The sequence below is a fragment of the Alosa sapidissima genome, chromosome 8, assembly GCF_018492685.1.
Source record: "Alosa sapidissima isolate fAloSap1 chromosome 8, fAloSap1.pri, whole genome shotgun sequence".
NCBI classification, from domain to species: domain Eukaryota; kingdom Metazoa; phylum Chordata; class Actinopteri; order Clupeiformes; family Clupeidae; genus Alosa; species Alosa sapidissima.
This window is the reverse complement of record NC_055964.1, coordinates 16,852,133-16,872,247: the sequence shown is the minus strand read 5'-3', so window position 1 is coordinate 16,872,247 and position 20,115 is coordinate 16,852,133. Positions and strand designations below refer to the sequence as shown.

At 40.9% G+C, this 20,115-nt stretch overlaps 3 protein-coding genes and 1 non-coding gene across 4 annotated transcripts; 1 reads left to right on the top strand and 3 right to left on the bottom strand.

Moving 5' to 3' along the window:
- Positions 1–387: 387 nt before the first annotated feature.
- On the bottom strand, positions 388–4,790 carry ranbp1 (RAN binding protein 1). Its single transcript, XM_042099669.1, has 6 exons — positions 4,650–4,790; positions 2,961–3,097; positions 2,702–2,859; positions 2,235–2,363; positions 1,824–1,901; positions 388–1,500 (listed from the first exon to the last, which is right to left on the bottom strand). Exons 1-6 carry the CDS (start codon positions 4,662–4,664, stop codon positions 1,370–1,372), a joined length of 648 nt encoding a protein of 215 aa, XP_041955603.1. The 5' UTR covers positions 4,665–4,790; the 3' UTR covers positions 388–1,369.
- Positions 1,659–1,792, bottom strand: LOC121716203. Its single transcript, XR_006033796.1, has one exon. It is a non-coding gene; the product is annotated as a small nucleolar RNA SNORA77 (small nucleolar RNA).
- Positions 4,791–5,026: 236 nt separating the features above from the next.
- trmt2a (tRNA methyltransferase 2 homolog A) lies at positions 5,027–9,839 on the top strand. Its single transcript, XM_042099666.1, has 12 exons — positions 5,027–5,279; positions 5,554–6,198; positions 6,542–6,650; positions 6,737–6,918; positions 7,343–7,457; positions 7,685–7,800; positions 7,878–7,989; positions 8,105–8,227; positions 8,381–8,456; positions 8,602–8,718; positions 9,170–9,266; positions 9,435–9,839. Exons 2-12 carry the CDS (start codon positions 5,564–5,566, stop codon positions 9,619–9,621), a joined length of 1,869 nt encoding a protein of 622 aa, XP_041955600.1. The 5' UTR covers positions 5,027–5,279; positions 5,554–5,563; the 3' UTR covers positions 9,622–9,839.
- A 42-nt stretch (positions 9,840–9,881) lies between these two features.
- On the bottom strand, positions 9,882–19,680 carry dgcr8 (DGCR8 microprocessor complex subunit). Its single transcript, XM_042099665.1, has 14 exons — positions 19,558–19,680; positions 17,030–18,031; positions 16,186–16,348; positions 15,901–16,043; positions 15,166–15,499; positions 14,666–14,863; positions 14,469–14,570; positions 14,139–14,237; positions 13,931–14,013; positions 13,653–13,753; positions 13,228–13,334; positions 12,891–13,018; positions 12,341–12,454; positions 9,882–12,124 (listed from the first exon to the last, which is right to left on the bottom strand). Exons 2-14 carry the CDS (start codon positions 17,723–17,725, stop codon positions 12,041–12,043), a joined length of 2,352 nt encoding a protein of 783 aa, XP_041955599.1. The 5' UTR covers positions 17,726–18,031; positions 19,558–19,680; the 3' UTR covers positions 9,882–12,040.
- Positions 19,681–20,115: the final 435 nt, after the last annotated feature.

Below are 20,115 nucleotides of genomic sequence, written 5' to 3'. Positions count from 1 at the left end.
CTCTAATATGCATTCCTCCCATTGTTCAGACATAGAATATTAGAACTCTCCATTGACATAGAATAGCTTAATTAATCTGTCCCAAGGAAGTTCTTGTGCATCAAGTTAACCACCAGGGCACATAAAGTCACGTAGAGGTAGAGGATGGTACATCCTCTAATTTTGTTCATATCTCACTTTATATCATATCACATATTATCACAGAAATAATTCCAATCTCAGTGTCATGGAAAATAATGTTCCTTGTTACCAGGGGTATTATGGAATTATTAGCATAACCCCAGCTTCAACTTTAAGAGCTGTATAATACTAGAGCTCAGTTACAGCTTACAATTAGAGTCTCAAAAGTTATTGAGACACTGTTAGTTCAAAAGGTCTGAAATATGATTTTCAAAATAGTGTCATTTATTTTCCCCCTCCCCCAAATGGAATGGAAAGAGACAGGACATCTTCATTGGTTGTTTAAAATTGAGGAACCATATCCATACAAGCACAGATCAAAAGCAAGTCTTTCATCCATGTACACTTATTTACAGATGCAACTGGAATGCCAAAACAATCTAAGATCTGAAGTGCCGACAAAAATTGTTTATGTGCTTTCTGCCCCAAAAAGCATTACTAGTTGTCACTTTCTACTGAAGTTCAAGTTTGAGCCTTTGCATTAGTCATCAAAACATACGTGAACCGTTATTAAATACATCTGCCTCTCATAGAAAAGCAAAAATATTTGGGTTGTCTGCCCATGTTCCACTGATGTGATTTGAGGGCAAAAATGTATTGTAGTTCTAGTCTTCCATCCCTTGGCAGGGGAAAAATATAATAACCCCCAAGAAAACCTCTTGGGACTGCTAGATTTTCATCTGTTTAATATCTTGCATCCAATATCCAAGTCCACATTTGAAAAAGGTCATTCGTCATGCCTCAAACCCACCCAGACCACTTACACCCGATCTTAACAGCACTCACAGTTACTTTAGAATGTCTATAAAAAAAGAAAGAAAAAGAAAAACTAAGTAAAAATTACCCAATGTGGGAATCAATCAATACCACAAGCCTCTTTTCACAGCATGTCTTGTCGATACTTTTGAGTTACAGATGGCCAGAGCGGATCCAATTTATTTTCACCATGAAGAAAACAGGGCAGGTGAGGAGGGCAAGATAAGCACTTAACATCTTGATTGAGGAATGGACAAAATTGTTGAAGTGTGGCACCAAGGTCTTGTGATCTCAGAAGGCAAACAAATAAAATAAACAAAACGAAAACAAGTCAAACAAAGAAGCAAGTGTCCAAATTCAGTTTCAGAGTCTATTGTAGAAAAAAGGGGGAAAATGACAAGTTGAAGATCTGAGTGAAGCCGCCGTCCGGATCTCATTTCTTCTCCTCCTCGGCCTTCACTTCATCTTTCTGCCCAGCCGATGTCTTGGCGTCATCTTTGTTCTCTTTTACTGAGAGTTCCTCCAGTTTGTCAGCCACTTTATCTGCACCATCACTGTCACCAGCTGCAATAAAACAAACAAAGCTAATGTAAACTAATGAAGTGGACTGTCTTGGACCGTAATGGTCAATACCTGGTTTGATTTTGTATAGTCTTACAAAGATAAAACAGAGTCCTAGTTATTCACACTTAAATATAAACAGTTGATGTACAAAATGCTTTTCAGATGTAGCAGAACTAACATACCAGCACTTGCCCCAGAAATAGCAAGCTAGCGTGTTACATTCTGCATGTTAATGTAGCAGACAGAAAAAGTTCCATGCCGGAAGGGGCAGCAAGGAACAGAGTGAGTCTGCAGGTCAGGAGGACAAAAGAAAAGCATCTCACCAGATTTCTCTTCTTTTTCTAGGAATTTTCTAACTTCTTCTTTGCACTCATCAAACTTTGCCTTGAACTTCTGGGCATCTGGGGGAAAAAAAAAAAGTTTTATTAGGAGTGATCTCAAAAGACAACACAAACACAATACTACTTCTGACTTGTACTTGTCCATTTAAGGTTTTGATTGCACCAGGGCCCTTCAATATCAACACTAGAGCTCATCAGTAAACACAAGTGTAGAGTCCATTTTTAATAAATCAAACATTAAAAGAAGCAATACAAAACATGTTATGCTATGTTAGAGATTATCCACCCTAAAGAGATATACTTAAAATGTTGTCAGATGTTTACACATCTGCACTCCAGTGATCCATGCTAAGTCACCACAGCATATGGTTTACTAATGTCAGGAAAACTTACTTTCTGCATTTAGGAATCTAAGTGCTAGGAGTTCTGGTTTGGGTTCCTCATCTGCAAAGTCAGCATGTGTGTTCCACACCCAGGCCCTGTCACTGCCAGCATTGGGTTTCAGCTCCATCAAAGGCATAACTACAAATGCAATTGACAGTCAACACATGAAACAAATGGTAAAAAAAAGAAAATTAAAGTTAGCTCTAAAATATTAATAAGTAGAAGGAAAAAAAACACCACACTTTAAACCACACCATAGTAAATTAAACAATGATCTGACACTTTGCAAGGATATGAATCTCTGTCTTAGTAAAGACTATCATTTCAGCCGACATCTGCACTCTCAACCACTCATTGTAAAAAATGACACCACACAGGACAACATGGCCTACAGTCAGTAGAGCTTACACAAACAGCAAAATATCAAGCAATGTTTCATTGTTAGCATCCCACTCCAAGAGATTAGACACACATACTGTTGTGGTTGGCACAGATCTTGAGAGTGCGGTCTCTCCTCATCAATAGACGAACGGAACCCTTATCTTTGTGTCGCAAAAGTTTCACGTCACCCGTACCACGCTCCTTCCATTCTGGTGGGTCATTTTCACTAGCAAAACGGTAGAGCTTTGCTCGCCTGATGAACGTAAAAGGACAGACAAAAAAAATTACAAGTTAGTTAGAGGATGTGATGCAATTTGGACAACTATTCCAGTAAGTCCAGTAAAGTCAACTTGCATTTTAAAAATTTCTTCCTCATCCTCCTCAAGCGTCTTCACATCTTGTACTGGAAGTGACACAATGGGCTCAAAATGGGGGTCATGGTTTGAGTCTTCTGCATTTTCTGTAGAGGCATCATGCTCCTCCTGTGTGTCCTGTCAAGATCATGAAAATTAAAAAAATTACTATCAACAAATGCTGGCACACATTAACATTCAGCCCAGTGCTGCAGAAGACAAGCAAATGCTTAATGTTAAAACAGTTTCGATCAAGACAAACTCTTAACTACTCGCCAACATGCTGTGTCTACTGGGAAAAATGAACCCACTGCTGAACAACGTGCTGAAAGACGGGGGATTTGGGAGATCAAGCGTTAGGGGCTCCCTTTTGTTAGCGATTTGCTGCAACAACCAAACTTGTTTCCATGGCTGCTGAGGTATGCACTTGTTTTAAAAATCAAGTGAATTCTGATAAAACAGTTGTAGGCCCCACCCCGAGTGACTGGTGGGGATGAGAAATTATTTTATGTATGGCCAGTGGGTAAACCAATCATAAGCCAAAATGCCTTCACAAATTAATTTATTTTATTAACTATTGATCGTGCGACAAAATACCATAACTGGGATATGCATGGATGTTTTGTAACTTAACAGGTAACTCCGCTAAAGCCTAGCTTGCTGACAAACCGGACAAATCATCCCGCTAGTACTTGACACGAAGTGTCTAATTAAACTGTTAGCTAGCAAGTAAACGGTCACCCTCCCACCCATGTCACGAAATATAAAAACATGTAGATAGAAGATAGAATTAAGAGGTAAGTCGATGTTATCTCGTGCAGTGGCAAGACGTAATAAACTTAGTAAGCATGCCTGCTGCCAGCCATTCTACATGCCCAAAAATCCCATCTAATGGCTGGGGTCGGTGAAAACGCTTGCTGCGTATCTAGCAAGCTAGTCCACGTTAGCATTCAATGCTTTGGTTAGCTATTCGGCTAAATAAGATTTGGGTGTAACGTTAGCCAACATGCCCCAGCTGGCATTTCATACGCAACTTGAGCTTGTAAAGCGATACTCTAATAAAACATTTTCTCCACCAGGTGGTATTACTTATATTTTTATACATCTGCTTTTCTCCCTCCTTCCTTCAGTCATGTCTGTAGAAACTGGCTATTTGTGAGTAACGTTAGCCAAAGGTAGCCTCCACTGCACGTCAAGCAAAAACATTTGTCAGTCTACCTAGTGAGTCGAACTAAACCAAGTCATGCTACATGAAATATTAGGAATTACAAAATGTCAACTCCATGAATCATGATTAACCTAGCTAAATGCAGTAAACTGATAGTGTTTCCTTCTCATGCTTCATTGTAACGGTAAACTAGCTATCCCAGCCGACTAGCAGGTTAGCATGATATGCTCCTACAATAGGGCGGTAAACGGATCTCTCCGTAGATGCTTGTTTTTAGACAGTGCACTCGTTGTATTTGCAAATGTGTTGTAGTCAACACACTGACGTTAAAATGTGGCCAATTTACAATGATCTTAGTATACAACTGAACATGTAGCAAAATCAACTAGCGACCGGCTTTTAAAGCTAACAGCCAGAGCCCACAATGAACTTCGTTTAAGCCATCCGATAATGCAAACACTATCAAATGTTTGTATATGTCATTTCTGTACATCCTCAAACGAGTAAATAAACTATATTCACCTTCGGATCTGCCATTTTAATGTAGATGTTTTCAGATTGCGACAATTGATGATTACCAAAGTCGAGCACTTTTCCAAGCTTCCTGCACCGAACTGATTTCGCGCGCGGAAGAAAGGAAGTAATGGACCCGCCTCCTTTCTCTGATGAACAGGAAATAGTGTTAAATGAACTTGGAAGTTATTTTAAAGTTATCTTCCCTGCACCACATCACACATCTTTAAAGTTGACAAAGAAAAGTCCTTTCCATTAAAGAGAAAATGTAACAATTTTGTACCATGCTCCCCTGTCAATCTTTAAATTACGTGGACCTGATCTACAGAAAATAATGCCAGAGACCGTGCGCAGCATTAATTTGTTCTTACATATTACTTGCCAGAGTGTCATATGGGTGATTGTAATGCAGCTTATATCGATTTAACACATGGAGGAAAATATTATTGTGAAGCAAGCTGTCGCAGAACAAGAACACGTTCTTGCGAATGTAAGATTGTAAACTCCCATAACTCCCAGCTTTAACACGTGGTTAAAAATGGCTGCGCAGTTGTCAGTGTAATCATTTTCTGTATTCTACTGAAATTGAGTATTAACCGACTTTAGGAGGCTTCGTGTGACATTTTCTTTTAAACCAAGGTAAGTGCATGATTAGGACATCTAAGCGTAATTAAGCTTGTAAACGTTTTGCCCAAATTGCATGTTTTGGCTAGTAGTATTTTACCATACCTGCTGTTGGTATTCGTCTATAGGCTCATGCAGCCATAAATTAACATTTCTATTTCTAGCAAATCAAGCCGGCACCCTCATTGACAATGTGTCTTACAAATGCCAAAACTAACAAGAAATGTTTAATCTTTACCTTCCTGCTGCCATGTGAAAGAAATAGTATATTAACTTTCCTGCCCTCCAGGTCGAGGAACATGACAGACATTTCAGACACAACAACCCTACCTGTCACTTCAGCACTAAATGACAAAGACGTGCAAGAAGTCACAGAGCAAGATGTAAAAAGCAAAGAAGATCCATCAGGAGGTGATGGGGATGTTACTGTGGACCCCAACTCCAATGTATATCGATATATTAAGGAGGATCTCTTCACCTCTGAAATCTTCAAAGTGGAGATTCAGAACCTGCCCAAGTTCATTGGCTTCAATGATCTCAAGAAGTTCCTCACCAAGCATGGGCTGAACCCACATAAAATCAAACTGTTTGGCAAACAGACCTTTGCTTTTGTCACTTTCAAGAACCAGGAGGAGAGAGACAAAGCCATGAAAGTGGTTCATGGTGTCCAATGGAAGGGCCGTGTCCTAAGTGTGCGGCTGGCCAAGCCTAAAGCAGATCCCATCCTGAGGAAGAGAAAGCAGGACGAGGCTGAAGATGGTAGAGAGCCCCTCTCTAAGCGCCAGGGGAAGGACGGAGACCAAGATGAGAGGGAATCAGAGCCTTTGAGCACACAGCTTGCTAATGTGGTCACCCCCTTATGGAACTTGCCTTATGACGAACAGTTGAGACAGAAAGAGGAAGAGGTGCTGGGGATTCTGCAAAGGTTAACCAGGTAGTGCTCGGATACCTTCCACTTTTTATTTTTTTTATATATAGACCCTTTCAACAATAAAAACAAAAACAATGCTTGAACATTCTATTTGGTTCCCAATCTACTACCTCTGCATTAAGATAACATATGGAATGTTAAAAAGGAAGTCTTGTGGGGCCAACTATGATGCTGATAATGGAACTCTCTTGAAAGGGTCCATATAGCACTTGGATCATTTTCCTATTACTGTAAAAATTGCTCCCAGTCCTGTCTCAGTCTTTTAGTAACAAATTAAGTCTTCTCTACAAGTTAATCTTCATCTGCCAAAGTGTTTAAGTGGATTTTAACATTTGTTTTCGTACAGGGAAATAGGCAACACCAATAAGGCTATGTTGCCCTGGCTGTTTGTACAGAAGGAGAAGAATAATGGCACTTGTTGCCCTTTAGAGAAGATCCGGCCTTCTCCAGTGCAGGTACAGTCATGAGAGTGCCACCATGGAGCGATCCTCAGCTCTCCTGCACTTTGGAGAAATAACTTGTGATATTGTGTCAATTGCAGACTGACTACAGGAACAAGTGTGAGTTTCTGATTGGGATGGGAGCAGATGGCCAAGACAAGACTATAGGCTTTCGCCTTGGGAAGTATAAAGGCGGCACATGCGCAGTTGTGGGACCTGGTGACACCATTCACGTTCCACCAGAGACCAAAAAAGTGGTCCAAGTCGTCCAGGATTACATCAGGTAACATGGGAGTAGAACGAAATAAGTTTATGTACACCTTATACCGTATAGTCTAGTTTTTATTACAAACAGTGTCAAAGTAATTTTAATGGTAAACTAACTTGTAATAGGAAGAATGGCACATCTGCAGATGTACCCTACCCGTCTACAGAGAATCAGCTCTCCCACAACCCAGAGAGTCACAATATTACCCTGTCAGTCAACATGGCTCTTTGGAGATCATCTTTGCCAGTTTCCATCCTTTGGCTTGTAAACAAATACGCATGTACCGTGTCCAGGGGGTAGGGCGTAAGTCACGAGTAGTATTTATGACGGTTGTGTCAAATACAAGTACTCTGCAAATGTAGGGGGGGTAAACAGAATTGGATGCCTTTAATGTATGCTGGTTGGTAATGTTGAATGTGTATTATGTATTCCTGGACAGGACTACTCCATACTCTGTCTACAGTCCTGAGACCTATGAGGGCCACTGGAGACAGCTGACAGTGCGGACGACCAGGACCAATCAGGTCATGGCCATGGTGTTCTTCAACCCTCAGGTACATAAATGAAATATTGTGCCTGTGCATGCATACTTTTACTGGTTGTGAGTATATTTTGAAACGTACACATATACATACAATTATAGTCATACAGCTTTTTACCTATGGCATGTTTTAATGAGATTAGAGAGATTCGTCTTACAGAGAAAATTGATCACTTTAAAATAATTTGGTTAAGTTTTGGCATTATTAACCTATTTCATGTCTGCTGCTGTTCTTTTCAGAAACTGACAGAAGAAGAGATTGATGGACTAAAAAAGTCAATGAAGGTGTATTTCACTGAAGGAGAAGGGAAAGACAGCGGTGTCACGTCATTATACGTTGTCAAACATGGACAAAGGTGGGTTCCATTTCTAAGAGTTGTCTTTTCTGGCTGCATATTTTGATCTGTGTGCTCATTGTGATGTATCATGGAAGGACATCACCAAACACAGATGACCTACCCTGTGAGCATGTCACTGGAGACGAGTGGATTCATGAGGAGCTCCTAGGCTTGAAGTTCCGCATCTCGCCACACTCATTTTTCCAGGTAAACACTTTGTTTATATGTGTTCATTGGGTTGGACGTTAATGGATGGTCATATAGACACTATTCATTCTGTCAGAATTGGTTGTGAGTAGTTTGTGGACACCCTTTTTGGTAGATCAACACACCGGCTGCAGAAGTGTTGTACTCTGCTGTGGGGGAATGGGCACAGCTGAACCAGGACAGCACTGTGCTCGACGTCTGCTGTGGGACTGGCACCATCGGGATTTCTCTGGCAAAGGTACAAGTAACAGGGACTGTTTGTCTTCACTAATGTGTTCTGTGTGTGTGGTCCTATTTGTGTGGTCACCATTTGCCGGGGTGAATTGTCTGTGATCGTTTCCCCCTCGTCGCTGTTGTAAATAGTGGTCGTTTTATGTTCTTGGCATCACAGAGAGTAAAGAAAGTAATTGGAATTGAGCTGTGCCAGGAAGCTGTGGAAGATGCCAAAGTCAATGCTAAGCTGAATGGCAAGTCTGACATCTCTTCCCTTCTCCATAGATCTTCCCTAATATTCACACATGCTTAATGTTCTCTGTAATGTTAACTTTTTAATCTTTTTATCTATACACTTCCAGGGTCTCATTAGGGGTTTATCCTCTTTTTGTGTTCTAGGATTGAGCAATGTAGAGTTCTACTGTGGAAAAGCGGAAGATGTTTTCCCCACTGTGCTCAATGCAGTTGTATCCCCTAATGTCACTGCTATCATTGACCCACCAAGAGCAGGAATGCGTATGTACTTATACACTTACTCTTTACTTAATTTTTCTAGCCTTTTATATTCAAGTAATGGTATGCCCTCATTTTGGTTTGATTTTTCTAAACCGCTAGTTTTTATATTTTATTCAAATTAATTTTGATGGTATATATGGGTATGTGGAGGACAGATGAACACATTTGTATTTCCTGTTAGCCACAGGCTAAACACTATGTAAACGTATAAGCTTTCACAAAATAAAATAGCCAACTATACCAAAACTGTACCACTGCCAAAAGACACCAGTTCAGCATGTTATGCAACTTTTATCAGTTGTGGTATTGGTGTTTGTTTGTATGTTATATAGTTAGTTAGCTGTTTTACAACTCCATTCTGCTGTTTAAATGAATATTGGCAATTTATTGTTCCTACATTGCATACTAAGTGGTTTGTCACAATAACATCTCTCATTAAAATGCTTGACAGACTCTAAGGTAATTCTGGCCATAAGGAGAGCAGAGCATCTTAAGAGGCTGGTTTACGTCGCATGCAATGCCAAAGCAGCCATGAACAACTTCATTGAGTAAGTAATCTCACTGAGCTTGTAAGGTGTGACCAGTCTAAAACATTTACACATCTATGAATAATCACCTTATTATTTGTCATTGTTTTAAGTTTACTTTTCCCACACACCCAAATTTGCTACGCCCTGTGCATGGAGATCAGTGTCTAATCAGAAGCCGGTTTTCAGCCTGTGCAGAGCACCTTCCAACCGTGTGCGAGGAGCTCCGTTCCGTCCTGTGCGATCGATGGCTGTGGACCTGTTTCCCCAGACGCCTCACTGCGAGACCATCCTGCTCTTCGAGAGGGTGGACTACAGCTCCATGGACGAGAAAGAGAAGGATCAGCCTGCTGATGCCAAACCTCAAACATCTTAACTGCTCTCTGTCCTGATAACGTTTTCTTTTTATGTCCAAAACATTCAGATTGAAGTTTAAGAATTAGCATGTGTCTGCAGTGATTGTCAGACAATATTTGTATAGAGTTTGTTTTGGGTAAATGTAGGACCGTAAAGCTCTTTTTCCTTTTGATCTAACTGCACAATGTTTGGTGTACATGGACAATTTTGTAAATGAATAAAATGGACTACCTTACAGTTGCTGCAAATGGTTTTACACAACAATGACCAACTGTAGAGTACTAGTCAAGACACCTTTATTTGCATAAACAAGTCACTGTAAGTCAGCGATCATAAGTCACATTGACAAGAAATGTTTTCTTCCTAGGCATCAATGCCTCTATTAAACAACTTATTAGACCTTCCATGGTAACAAGTGTATATATATATAAAAAAAAGAATATATTCTTCACACACCAACACACTTGGCAAGACAGTTTGGACAGGCAGTAAACTCAGAATAAACTGGGGTGAAAATAAGCACATTCTTAAAAGCGTTCTAACTCTGTAATACAGCAGCCTTGTGTTCATGTACAACGGTGAAGTTCTGAAAAACAAATGCAATGCAACACTCTGGAAAAGCACACTAAACTAAAATACTTCACACAATGACAGTGCACAGCAGTTTATATATATATATATTTTTTTTTTGTTCCAGCAGTTATTGCAACTTTTATCCCTCCTTTCCAGTAAATATATCTATTGTATGTTTTATGCAGCAACCTACAGTATTCTATAAAAATGCATAAGACTATTAAAAGCTTTGGTTCACACCTTGTATGTCATTACATGATCGCATTGTCACGAGGTATAGAGTACCTAGCTGTTTTTGCTTAATTGCCTTTTGTACTGCAGTTGACCAATTTGAAAATTCATATCATTATTTTGAAAACCTGTTGACCTGAACACAATCAACTCGCTACAATGATTGCAACGTACACATATTTTAATAGGCCTGTAGACACAACAATCGGTTAAGACAGCTGTAAAAACTCATGCTAAAGGCATTCACCCTTCAACCCCCCCCCCCCCCCCCCCCTCCCACTCCCAAAATATCAACATTAATAACAACTCCCATTTCATTGCACTGCTGTTAGTTTCTAGGTAGCTTCACCATCAGCAAAGACTCAAGTAAAAGGGTCTTATATTTCCCTTGTGTTGGACATTGAAGAGATTGAGATAGACTAAGGCAACAAACACCAGCATCAAACTGTCTATTTGAAGTTCATGTAAAATGGGCAATACTGATGTTCTCTGGACTTGGCGTCCTTGTCTTAAGTACTCATTGCAGGTGTTTTTTAATTAAAGGCGATATATAAAAATGTACGATGAGGGACCGAGAAGCTCAACGCCTTCGACCTACAAGTCTTCACAGCCACAAAGACTACAGTACTTGAAAGCTCTGGTGCTTTGTGTTCTCCGCAGTGCCAATGGAAAGCAAGAATTATAGCTTGTCAGATCAGCACAATTGGCTGTCCTTTGATATGTTTCATCCTGCGTTTCCACAAAACAAGGGGGGGAAAAAAGGCATCGTACATACTTTTACAAGTTTTGCAATAAGAGCAAAACAGTAATATCACTGCAGATTGTGGGCAGGGTTCAAACAGGTTTTAAAATAAGACAAAAACAAAACAACAACAACAACAAAAACTCCACTTCAAATGCAAAAAAAAAAAAAAAAAAAAAACATGCAAATGAAGGTCTGCCATGTTATGTTCACCAGTCATGACCCTAGCATCCTACACACCACCAGCATCACTGTATACACAATGCTACCACACACTTCACATCAATACAGGTGCTTGATTCTACTGGTTACCACCAAAGCATGATTAAAAGAGGTGAAGAAACACAAAACACGAAACCTATTCATACACAAAAAAAAAAATGATGTAGAAGATCAAATGGCAACCCTTAGAGCAAAGAGCAGATTGTTTTGATTACTCAGCATCCTACACCGAAATTGGACAAGTGTAAACCAACACACAACTTCAGGAAAAATCAATGGAGTTCCTGATTTTGCTGATGCTTTTGTAAAAACAGGAAATAGTGGTGGATAGTTCAGTCAGCAGAATTGGGATAAATAAATACTATGAACTTGTGGTTTATCTATAGATGCTTAAGTGCTGTACAGAAAATGCATTCAGAGGTATAAGATGTTCAACACCTTATCCTAGTGCAGAATTTTCTTCTGACTGCATTTACGTCCTTGGCTAAGGTGGCAGGTGAACGGAATGCATGCTCGGTTTTCTGAAATGACCTCCTCCATAATTGTAAAACATATATTGCCTTTGTACACTAAATGACGATGCATAATTCAGTAATCACTCTTAGACTTGTTGCTTTTCTTCTGGACAATCGGGTACCGTGGACAGTGCTAGTTGGTCTGTGGGAACGTTCTATACGTCAACTGTGCACAGCGGCTCGCTACCTGGCTGGGCAGATTCCATTATGGTCATTTTTGGCTTCTTCCTGGTCTCTTCCTATAGAGAGAAAACAACATACACATTTCAGCTGGCTGTGGTAGACATTTTGTTTCAGTTGTTTTTAAATTAAATCTACAGCTATGGAACATTAAACCCACTATGTCCAAGGCAATCATGTGTAGCAACCAATCAAGTGTAGCAACCAATCAATGCAACCAAATCATGTACAGTAGCTGCATTCATGGTAGTAGCACATTTGAATGCCAAACATACCCTCTGCTTAGCCAATTTCCTCATCTCATCTTGAAGTTTGTTCAGGATATGCAGGTTTGGCTTGTTCTTTTTGGCATACTGCTGAAGTTCAATCACACTTTTGTCTGAATTCTCCTGTAGGTTGGTAAATATAAATATAAACACACACACGCAACCTCAAATCAAAGCAACAACTCATTACCCATCCTGACATGCCTCTGAGCCTTTTGAACAGAAATCAAAGCGTGCAAGTCAGTTTGTTTCCCTAGCAGTTAAAGTGATGCGATGGAAGAATTGATATTTATGCCCTGGCCCGCACATCAATATTCAACGCCATTTAGCACTTCGATGGTACCCAGCTCTTCAAAAAAAAAAAAAAAAAAAAAAAAATGGGGTTATGATCCTAACCAATCAATAATGTTACATAGTACAATATCCAATGTTGCAGACATCCATTAGCAATGTCAGAGACTTCATTCTCTGTATCATAAGTCAGTGTAGCATCAGGATGTGGTACATGGCATTATTTTAAGGTAAGAGAATTGCATTGTGTTGCTTTACAAGCACTTACCTTTTTGACCATCTTATTGCTCTCTCTGCCATACATGCGTAGCAGTGATCCCCAGTTCTTCACGTGGGGATGGAGCATCTGCAAGATCTTCTGAGAGGCCAGCTGCTTGCCAACTCTCTTGTTCTTGCCTTCAGTGTGTGTGTGTGTGTGTGTGTGTGTGTGGGGGGGTGGGGGGGGGTGGGGGGGGGGGGGGGGGGGGGGGGGTGGGAGGGGGAGACATGTTTTTAAAATGTAATCATTTTTAAATATTCCCATGCTTTAACTAACAGAGGTGCCTTTCATTAACACATGTAACACATGCCTGCTGGATTAACCTCTGCATAGAAATCTCACTTACACCATCCACGAACTGTGTGCTTGCCACAAGTCATGACATATTCACTTTTCTGGTTCTTCCCAGGGATAACCTCAAACTTGATGCTTGTGTCACCCATACCGTGATTTCTAAGAAACACATTTATAAACACATGAATTGTAAGATTATTGCATCATAACATAATGTGAGGTCTATATTCCCAACATGGCCTCACAATAAATGTAATGGGCAATAGCAGTTCATTTTCAAACACAGAGTCAATAGGAAAAGATTGTTGAGAGTAAATGTTATTGTATAATATGTTCTTAGTACTATTTAACATGTTAAAAATATTGAGCAATATTGCCGCCCCCCCCCCCCCCCCCCCCTCCACACACACTAAAATGTATTATTATGTCATCAAATCATTTAATAACAAACATTATAGTAATTTAAACAGGATCTACCTTTTAAGGCACTCATGAAGAATTTGATACGGTGAAAGTAAGCCTGCTTTGTTGGTCAGCTCATACACCCTTGAGTCTTCAATACTGATATGATTAAAATACTGTAAAAAAATATCAAAGACAAACATCATTGGCAATCTGCCTTGTTACATGTGCCCTTGCTCTCATTCGTTGTGTAGGCTAGAGCAAGGCATGGTGAGTGCAGTATTTGACATCACATCAAAATGTGTGTTAAATCTGATTCTTTAAAACCGAATGAACGAATAAATAAATTGCACCTCCAGTTCATCTCCTTCAACGGGCTTCTCCTCAGAAGTCTGTTTCACAAAGTCAGGGATGAGGATCTCCAGTGTAGCTCGAGCTTGGGAAAGAGAATCAAGTCCAACAGTCACAGAACGTATGGTGTTCAGAGAAGTGTTGTAAGGACATCTTAAGTGAGTGATCAGGTTGTGAAGTGATTAGACTGAAAACACAAAACCAAAGTACCAGCTTTATTCTTGGCCAGTTTTTTACTACTTGCGGTCCCTGTGCCGTATGTCACTCCATCTATGATGACAGAGGCTCCAAAGGGCTCACTTGGGTTCTCTGCAAAACCAATAATAGTTGTAGTCACCACAAAGGTAACACGGTAACATCATGTGTGTTCAATACTCCAGAATAGACTGACAAAACATTCGTTCAGACTAGACTCAGACTAGAATTTTTAGTAGACAAGGCTTTATTTTTGGATGCAAAGAATTTTTTCCCTAAACAGTAATAAAGATGAGACCACAGGATTTTCACATAAACTCACAAATCAATGAATCAAGGACTTACCACATTCAAAAAAGTTGTAAACAGGTCGGACCTTAAGTACACGTTGCATATATTCATGCAGAATGCAAACCTCCGATTTCCCATTCGGGTTGATCACAAACTCTACAAGAAGTGGACAGAAGAATATTAGTGAAACACACACCAGAATAAGGCCTTCATCACATACCGTTACACTGCTGATTCCTGAGACTACGTACCCTTCTTGGTTGGTGCATCCTGCACCGAGAGGGTGATGAGCTTCTGATTGGCTGGCAGGATGGGCCTCTCTGACTCCGCTTGCTTCCGTTTCATGTCTCTGTTGAACTGCCTGCGCTCGGCCCACGTGCGGAACTTCTTCACAGTCACCTGTTCAAAGTCAAAGCGCTTCTCCAGATAACCGCGGAACTCTTCGATGTCTAAGCAAGAGGAACCAATGAACAGTTAGTGTAGTTCATGCAGAGTGTAACAGGACCAGGTTTTTTAACACATTCAAAAAAGGATGCACATTAATAAACAGGAACTGCAAGGGCATACAGGGGCTTCTCTACATGGCTAAAGGTATTCAGAAACTTCTTTCAATTAGCTTACTCAAAGCATGAGAGTTCACCTGGGAAACCAACACACTAGACACTGAAGCTCACGTTACAGATTCGGCTTCACTGACTGATATGAATATATACAGGAACACAACACCAGTCTGAATCAGTGTCCTCCTTACCAATCGACTCATCCTTGCAGACCTCCACTTTGGCCCTAACCTGGCCCAGAGCCCCCTGGGCCATCTCGTGGACCTGAGGCTCCTTCACGTCAGGCTGGGCCTCCGTGGCCTCCCCAGACACCAGTGTGGGGTCATCCGCGGCCTTGGCAGTGCTCTCTTCCGGGGCTGTAGAGTCCGGTTCATCCACCCTCTCCTGAAGATCCCCCTCTTCTACAGGCTTTAAGGGAGAGCCACGGGAGTTGGCAATCACCTCGCCATTTTGCTCCCGTTCCTCGTGTTCCTTCATTTTCTTGTAGTGCAAGCAGGGAATGCTACTTGTAGGAGGGTCATGTTTCTGTTACAGGGCAGAGTAAGGTCATTAGCATGTAATAAGATGTGGAGTTTGAAGACCTTGTGAATGTAATGTGAATGTCACTGATGTTAACCACCAAAATGTAATACAGTTGAAAATAAATACAAAGTTCTTTCACAAATATACAAATATCTAGATTAAGATTAAGAGAAATTGAGGGGGGGGGGGGGGGGGGTTTCAAGCGCCAACATGTATTCTTCAACATTATTGACCTAATTGAAAGAGTATTTTTTAAACAATCATTAAGCTTCTGCCCTGTCAGCCATGTTGAAATCATGTACAAGGTGTCATATTACTGGAGACCCCATTAAATCATTAAGTGTTAAAAATCCAGGCTTCCTTTAAAATCTCATTTGACAACAGATGACCAAGCCCCTCATTACCCTGATGCTCCCTGTTCCGAGGAAGTAAGGTCTGGACCAGGTAACAACCCTGGTTTCCCGGTGAAGGTAGACTGGAATGCCGGAGTTATGGAATGTCATGATCCAGCCGTCAGGTAGTGGCTCAGTGGGTGGGCGCCCACGACCTGAACAGAGACACCATAATCAGGCATGCGTAAACAACATGTATGTGTTGACAGAGCAGTAGAGGTATAATACATCTGTAAAGGACCTGCCCCCCCCCCCCCCCCCCCCACCATTATGTTTAAACTGTCCATCCTGACTCACTCTTAAGAACAGTCTTAATTTTGGTCATCATTGGTTGAACCCCAGCCTCTCCATCAGACTGGTGGTCACTGTCTCCTGCGTACTTGTCTTCTGCCAGCCGCATCTTTTTGGGCACTGGCATACCCTCTTCCAACAACGCATCTACGTCATTGTCAAAGTCCTCCTAAAAGAAAGTACCTTTTAGTGTTGTGCCAACCCTTTCTTGACAACCCAGGGGCTGTTTCAAGTATGTGGTTTAGTGACAAACCTGGATGAGTAAACTGAACTGGTAAGAGGTAAGCTTTCTAATAGAACAGCCCCATGGCTCTGTATCTGTAGGAGAATAAGGCCATACAGCTATTCAATCATGTGGGTTCCCACGAGTTACCTTAGTCAGGTTTTTCACTATACAATATACTTACACACACCCCCCCCCCCAAAATCATGGTGGCACATCTTGGCAGTGGACAGGCTTGAAACAATTTTGATCAGAACAAGTAGCGTACATGACATACTACAGTTCGAAACTCTACTTTCCATAGCTTTTATCCATTAGCATTAAAGCATTGCAGATTCTAAACACACTGGAAATCTGAAACACCTTCAAATGAAACACCTCAAATGAAAACTTAAACCAGACAGCTGAAGGCATAAAGACAAATAGTATGAGCTTTGAAGACTTTCGGTGCAGCAGTAAATTAAAGTCGATCCAATTGCAATGCTAAATCAATGCATGTCAAATTCAAACTTTGTGAGTCTAGTAGATTGACTAGAAGAGCTGGTTCTTAGACAATTAATTAAACACAATACAAAATGGTTTGTCAATACTAGCATTTCCACCCTCTTTATTTGACAGTGCACATACCTCATAAGAGTAGTTTAGGTCCTCTTCGTTAGTTTGCTCTTGTTGTGCAATGACGTCTGATCTGAAGCCGCCCTGGTCTCCGTCTTCAGCCTCTAGGAAGTTCTCACTGAAATCCTCTAACTCATCCAGGACGGCAAACTCAACCTTGTTCTCTAGGTCCACCTCCACCTCCTGACCTTTCGCCCCGGTGCCTAGCGCACCATTACCACTGACCCCTGGACAACCCTGACTAGCCATATGCTCTACAGAGTCATGCAACACACCATTCAAAACCTCTACACTTCCCTCAGAGTCCCCTCCCTGTCCTACCCCTGTGTAAAGTACCTTCCTGTCTTTGCTTTTGCTAGCATCCGAGAAGCTAACGCTAATCTTGACGTCTCTGAGCAACTTCAAGTCGGGCAGGAATTTGGTGACCGGAGGAGCGTGGCGAGCCGTTCTAGGGCACGAGGCGCCAGGGACTGGCTCGTCTGATGGGTGGCAACAAAAAGTCAGAGAGCCCTTGGTGAGGAGCTGCGCCTCTATGCTCTCTGCCGGGGTGTTTGTGGGTCCATCACCACCAGAGCTAACGTCCATTTCCTCTGCGTCACTGGACGTTTGCAGGGGAGGTGGTGGAGGTGCTATGCATTTGTGGCTGCCTGACAGGTCATCCTCCGGGGGCTCCAGTGGGAGAGGAGGCAATACATCATCAACATCCATCTCTACTAACAACTTTTATAGAGAAACTAAGTGCAACAGGTGAACTATCAGGAATCCTTTATCTACAGTTTCCTCAAAGGCTTTATAAAGATCTTGCAGACAGACATGCAGAAGTACATTGCCAGGATGCCTCAAATTTTGCATTAGTCATGTACAGTGTTGAATATGCTAAGCTGACTACATTGTTCTTTTCATTAATGTAGACAGCTTTTTAGTATCACTGTCTCAATTATTGGAAATCACAATGCATTCAGCTTAATAGACCACATCTATGGTCATCCTCCATTCCAGAATCTTCCATATGACCTGTAAGAGAATGAAGATAAATGTATATGAGTGTATTGAAGGTATTGTGTTAGTGCCATCATGAGTTAATGCGCAACCAAAGAAAGACAATGCTGCTTCAAATTTCCTGATCTGCATTTCTGACGAGTATCGTTAATTTGCATTATCAGGACAGTGGTGGGTGGGCCGTTATCTCCATTTTAACAGGAACTTTCAAATACAAAACCAGCATTGTTGACAATGGCCTGGGTTCAATTAACCCTTGTGTTATCCTCAAATCTTACCGACACTCTTTATCCTTGGGGTCAATTTGACCCCAGCTAAATAAACCCTCAGAAAATGATTATAATTCATATTGTTACCCAGTTTTTTTGTGACAGGTACTTAACAAGAGTGTAATAACCACCATCAAAAGCCCTACAAAACAATCCCACCCCCCCACACCCTTTATGAACCTTGGAACCCTGGCTGGCAATATTGCCCATCCAATGTCAGCAGCCCAAAGGCTTGCTGTTGCTTCCCCTTTTGACTTACACAGTCCTACCAAAATAACTTATATGTAATAAGTACTTGTGTATGTAATAATGATAATAACAATATGTTCTCATACTATTCAAATAATAATATCCATAATGTGTCAAATATCCATCTTATGTTTCACACAGCTGGGGTCAAACTGACCCCAAGGAACATCAATGTACAAAATATTTGTACAGGACATTGAAAACATATTTTTGTACAAATTTCATGCCAACTCTGTTGTACCCTTCAATTGAGGAAAAGTCATGAAACATGAAGCAAAAAAAAAAAGTGAACTATACATTGTATGATGTTAAACGTTGCTTGGGGTCAAATTGACCCCAAGGATAACAGGAGGGTTAATAAAAAAGTAAATGAATGGATCTACTTCTAGTTGGAAAGCATTTTCTTAACGTTACAGCTTCATAAAAGATAACTTAATATTTATAAACACTGACATCTAGAGGTCTAACTGTTAGTTAACGGGAGGTAGGCAATGTTAACATTTCCACACGTCATGCAAAAATACTGCAAGTTAGCCAGCTAATTTATCATAGACAAATAAATAGCAAAACATAATAAATGCGATTAGATATGACCTGCTGGTCGTTATGAAAGGAGTTGCGAATCATCCAGACAAAATGTCTGGCCTTCCAGTTAACTTAGTCGGTCTCTTACAGCAAGAAGCTAGCTGGCGACCATTGCAACACGCAAAATTAAACGTTAGCGTGCGCTAACAGGGTTTATGGCTAGGGCTGTTTCAAACGCTGGTACAAATGTCTTGTTTTTACAAATGTATACAACCTTCAGATTTGAATTATAGCTATTCTATGTTTGCTAGTTGATCTAGTATTTCTCGGGGTCATTGTTCCGTGTAGCACTAACTGTTTAATATTAGCTGGGAAGCAAACGTTTATTAAAACCGATGGTTTGATTAAGTTACAGCTTCTCAATTGTCGGTACAATTGCATTTTAGCCACTTCGGACGTACGTACAGTTGTGAAACAAATCACAATACATTCACTCACCTTCCCTAATTGTATCCTCGTCTCAACAGAGAGAAATACACTTATGTCCAAGCCAAAAACGTCCCTCTCCCAACGCCATCTTTAGCACAGAGAGATGGCAACGTTCTCAAGGATCCTCCCAGTTACCGGCTCCGCGAGCTCCCAGCCAATCGTTGCAGATATGTGTGTAGGTAAGCCAATGAGAAACCAATCATGTAAAGACGAAAGACTGCGGGAATGAAAATACCAATCATAAACAGTCGAGCTCATATTTGTCCAATTAAATATAAGTAGCCAATACGCCAACAATTTTCCCTTTTTACTGAGGGTGGCAGCCGTTCATTGACTCAAAAGATTTTGTATGGTCCAGGGTACCTGTCTGAAATCGGGCACAGTTACAGTAGGCGTTCTGTACGTGACATTTAAAACATTCCTGCTGGCATCTGGATGGGCAGTTTTAATATCAGATGTTGTATATAATCAGTCTACTTTATTATATTATAATAATTACATGCTCAGCTTGAAATGAATATGTTTATATTATGACTGGGCACTGAGGGGGAATGGAAAATCACGGCA

What these genes read in the sequence shown, in the direction of transcription:
- trmt2a (XM_042099666.1), top strand. Translation starts at nt 5,564, where the DNA reads ATGACAGACATTTCAGACACAACAACCCTACCTGTCACTTCAGCACTA. An exon ending in GTCGTCCAGGATTACATCAG is followed by an intron (nt 6,919 to 7,342) that starts GTAACATGGGAG and finishes ATTCCTGGACAG; the next exon opens with GACTACTCCATACTCTGTCT. An exon ending in TGGTGTTCTTCAACCCTCAG is followed by an intron (nt 7,458 to 7,684) that starts GTACATAAATGA and finishes TGTTCTTTTCAG; the next exon opens with AAACTGACAGAAGAAGAGAT.
- ranbp1 (XM_042099669.1), bottom strand. An exon ending in GATCTGTGCCAACCACAACA is followed by an intron (nt 2,364 to 2,701) that starts GTATGTGTGTCT and finishes TTGCATTTGTAG; the next exon opens with TTATGCCTTTGATGGAGCTG. An exon ending in AGAAAAAGAAGAGAAATCTG is followed by an intron (nt 1,501 to 1,823) that starts GTGAGATGCTTT and finishes GTTTTATTGCAG; the next exon opens with CTGGTGACAGTGATGGTGCA.
- dgcr8 (XM_042099665.1), bottom strand. Translation starts at nt 17,725, where the DNA reads ATGGATGTTGATGATGTATTGCCTCCTCTCCCACTGGAGCCCCCGGAG. An exon ending in TCGGAACAGGGAGCATCAGG is followed by an intron (nt 15,500 to 15,900) that starts GTAATGAGGGGC and finishes GCCCTGTAACAG; the next exon opens with AAACATGACCCTCCTACAAG. An exon ending in CTGCAAGGATGAGTCGATTG is followed by an intron (nt 14,864 to 15,165) that starts GTAAGGAGGACA and finishes CCTCTTGCTTAG; the next exon opens with ACATCGAAGAGTTCCGCGGT.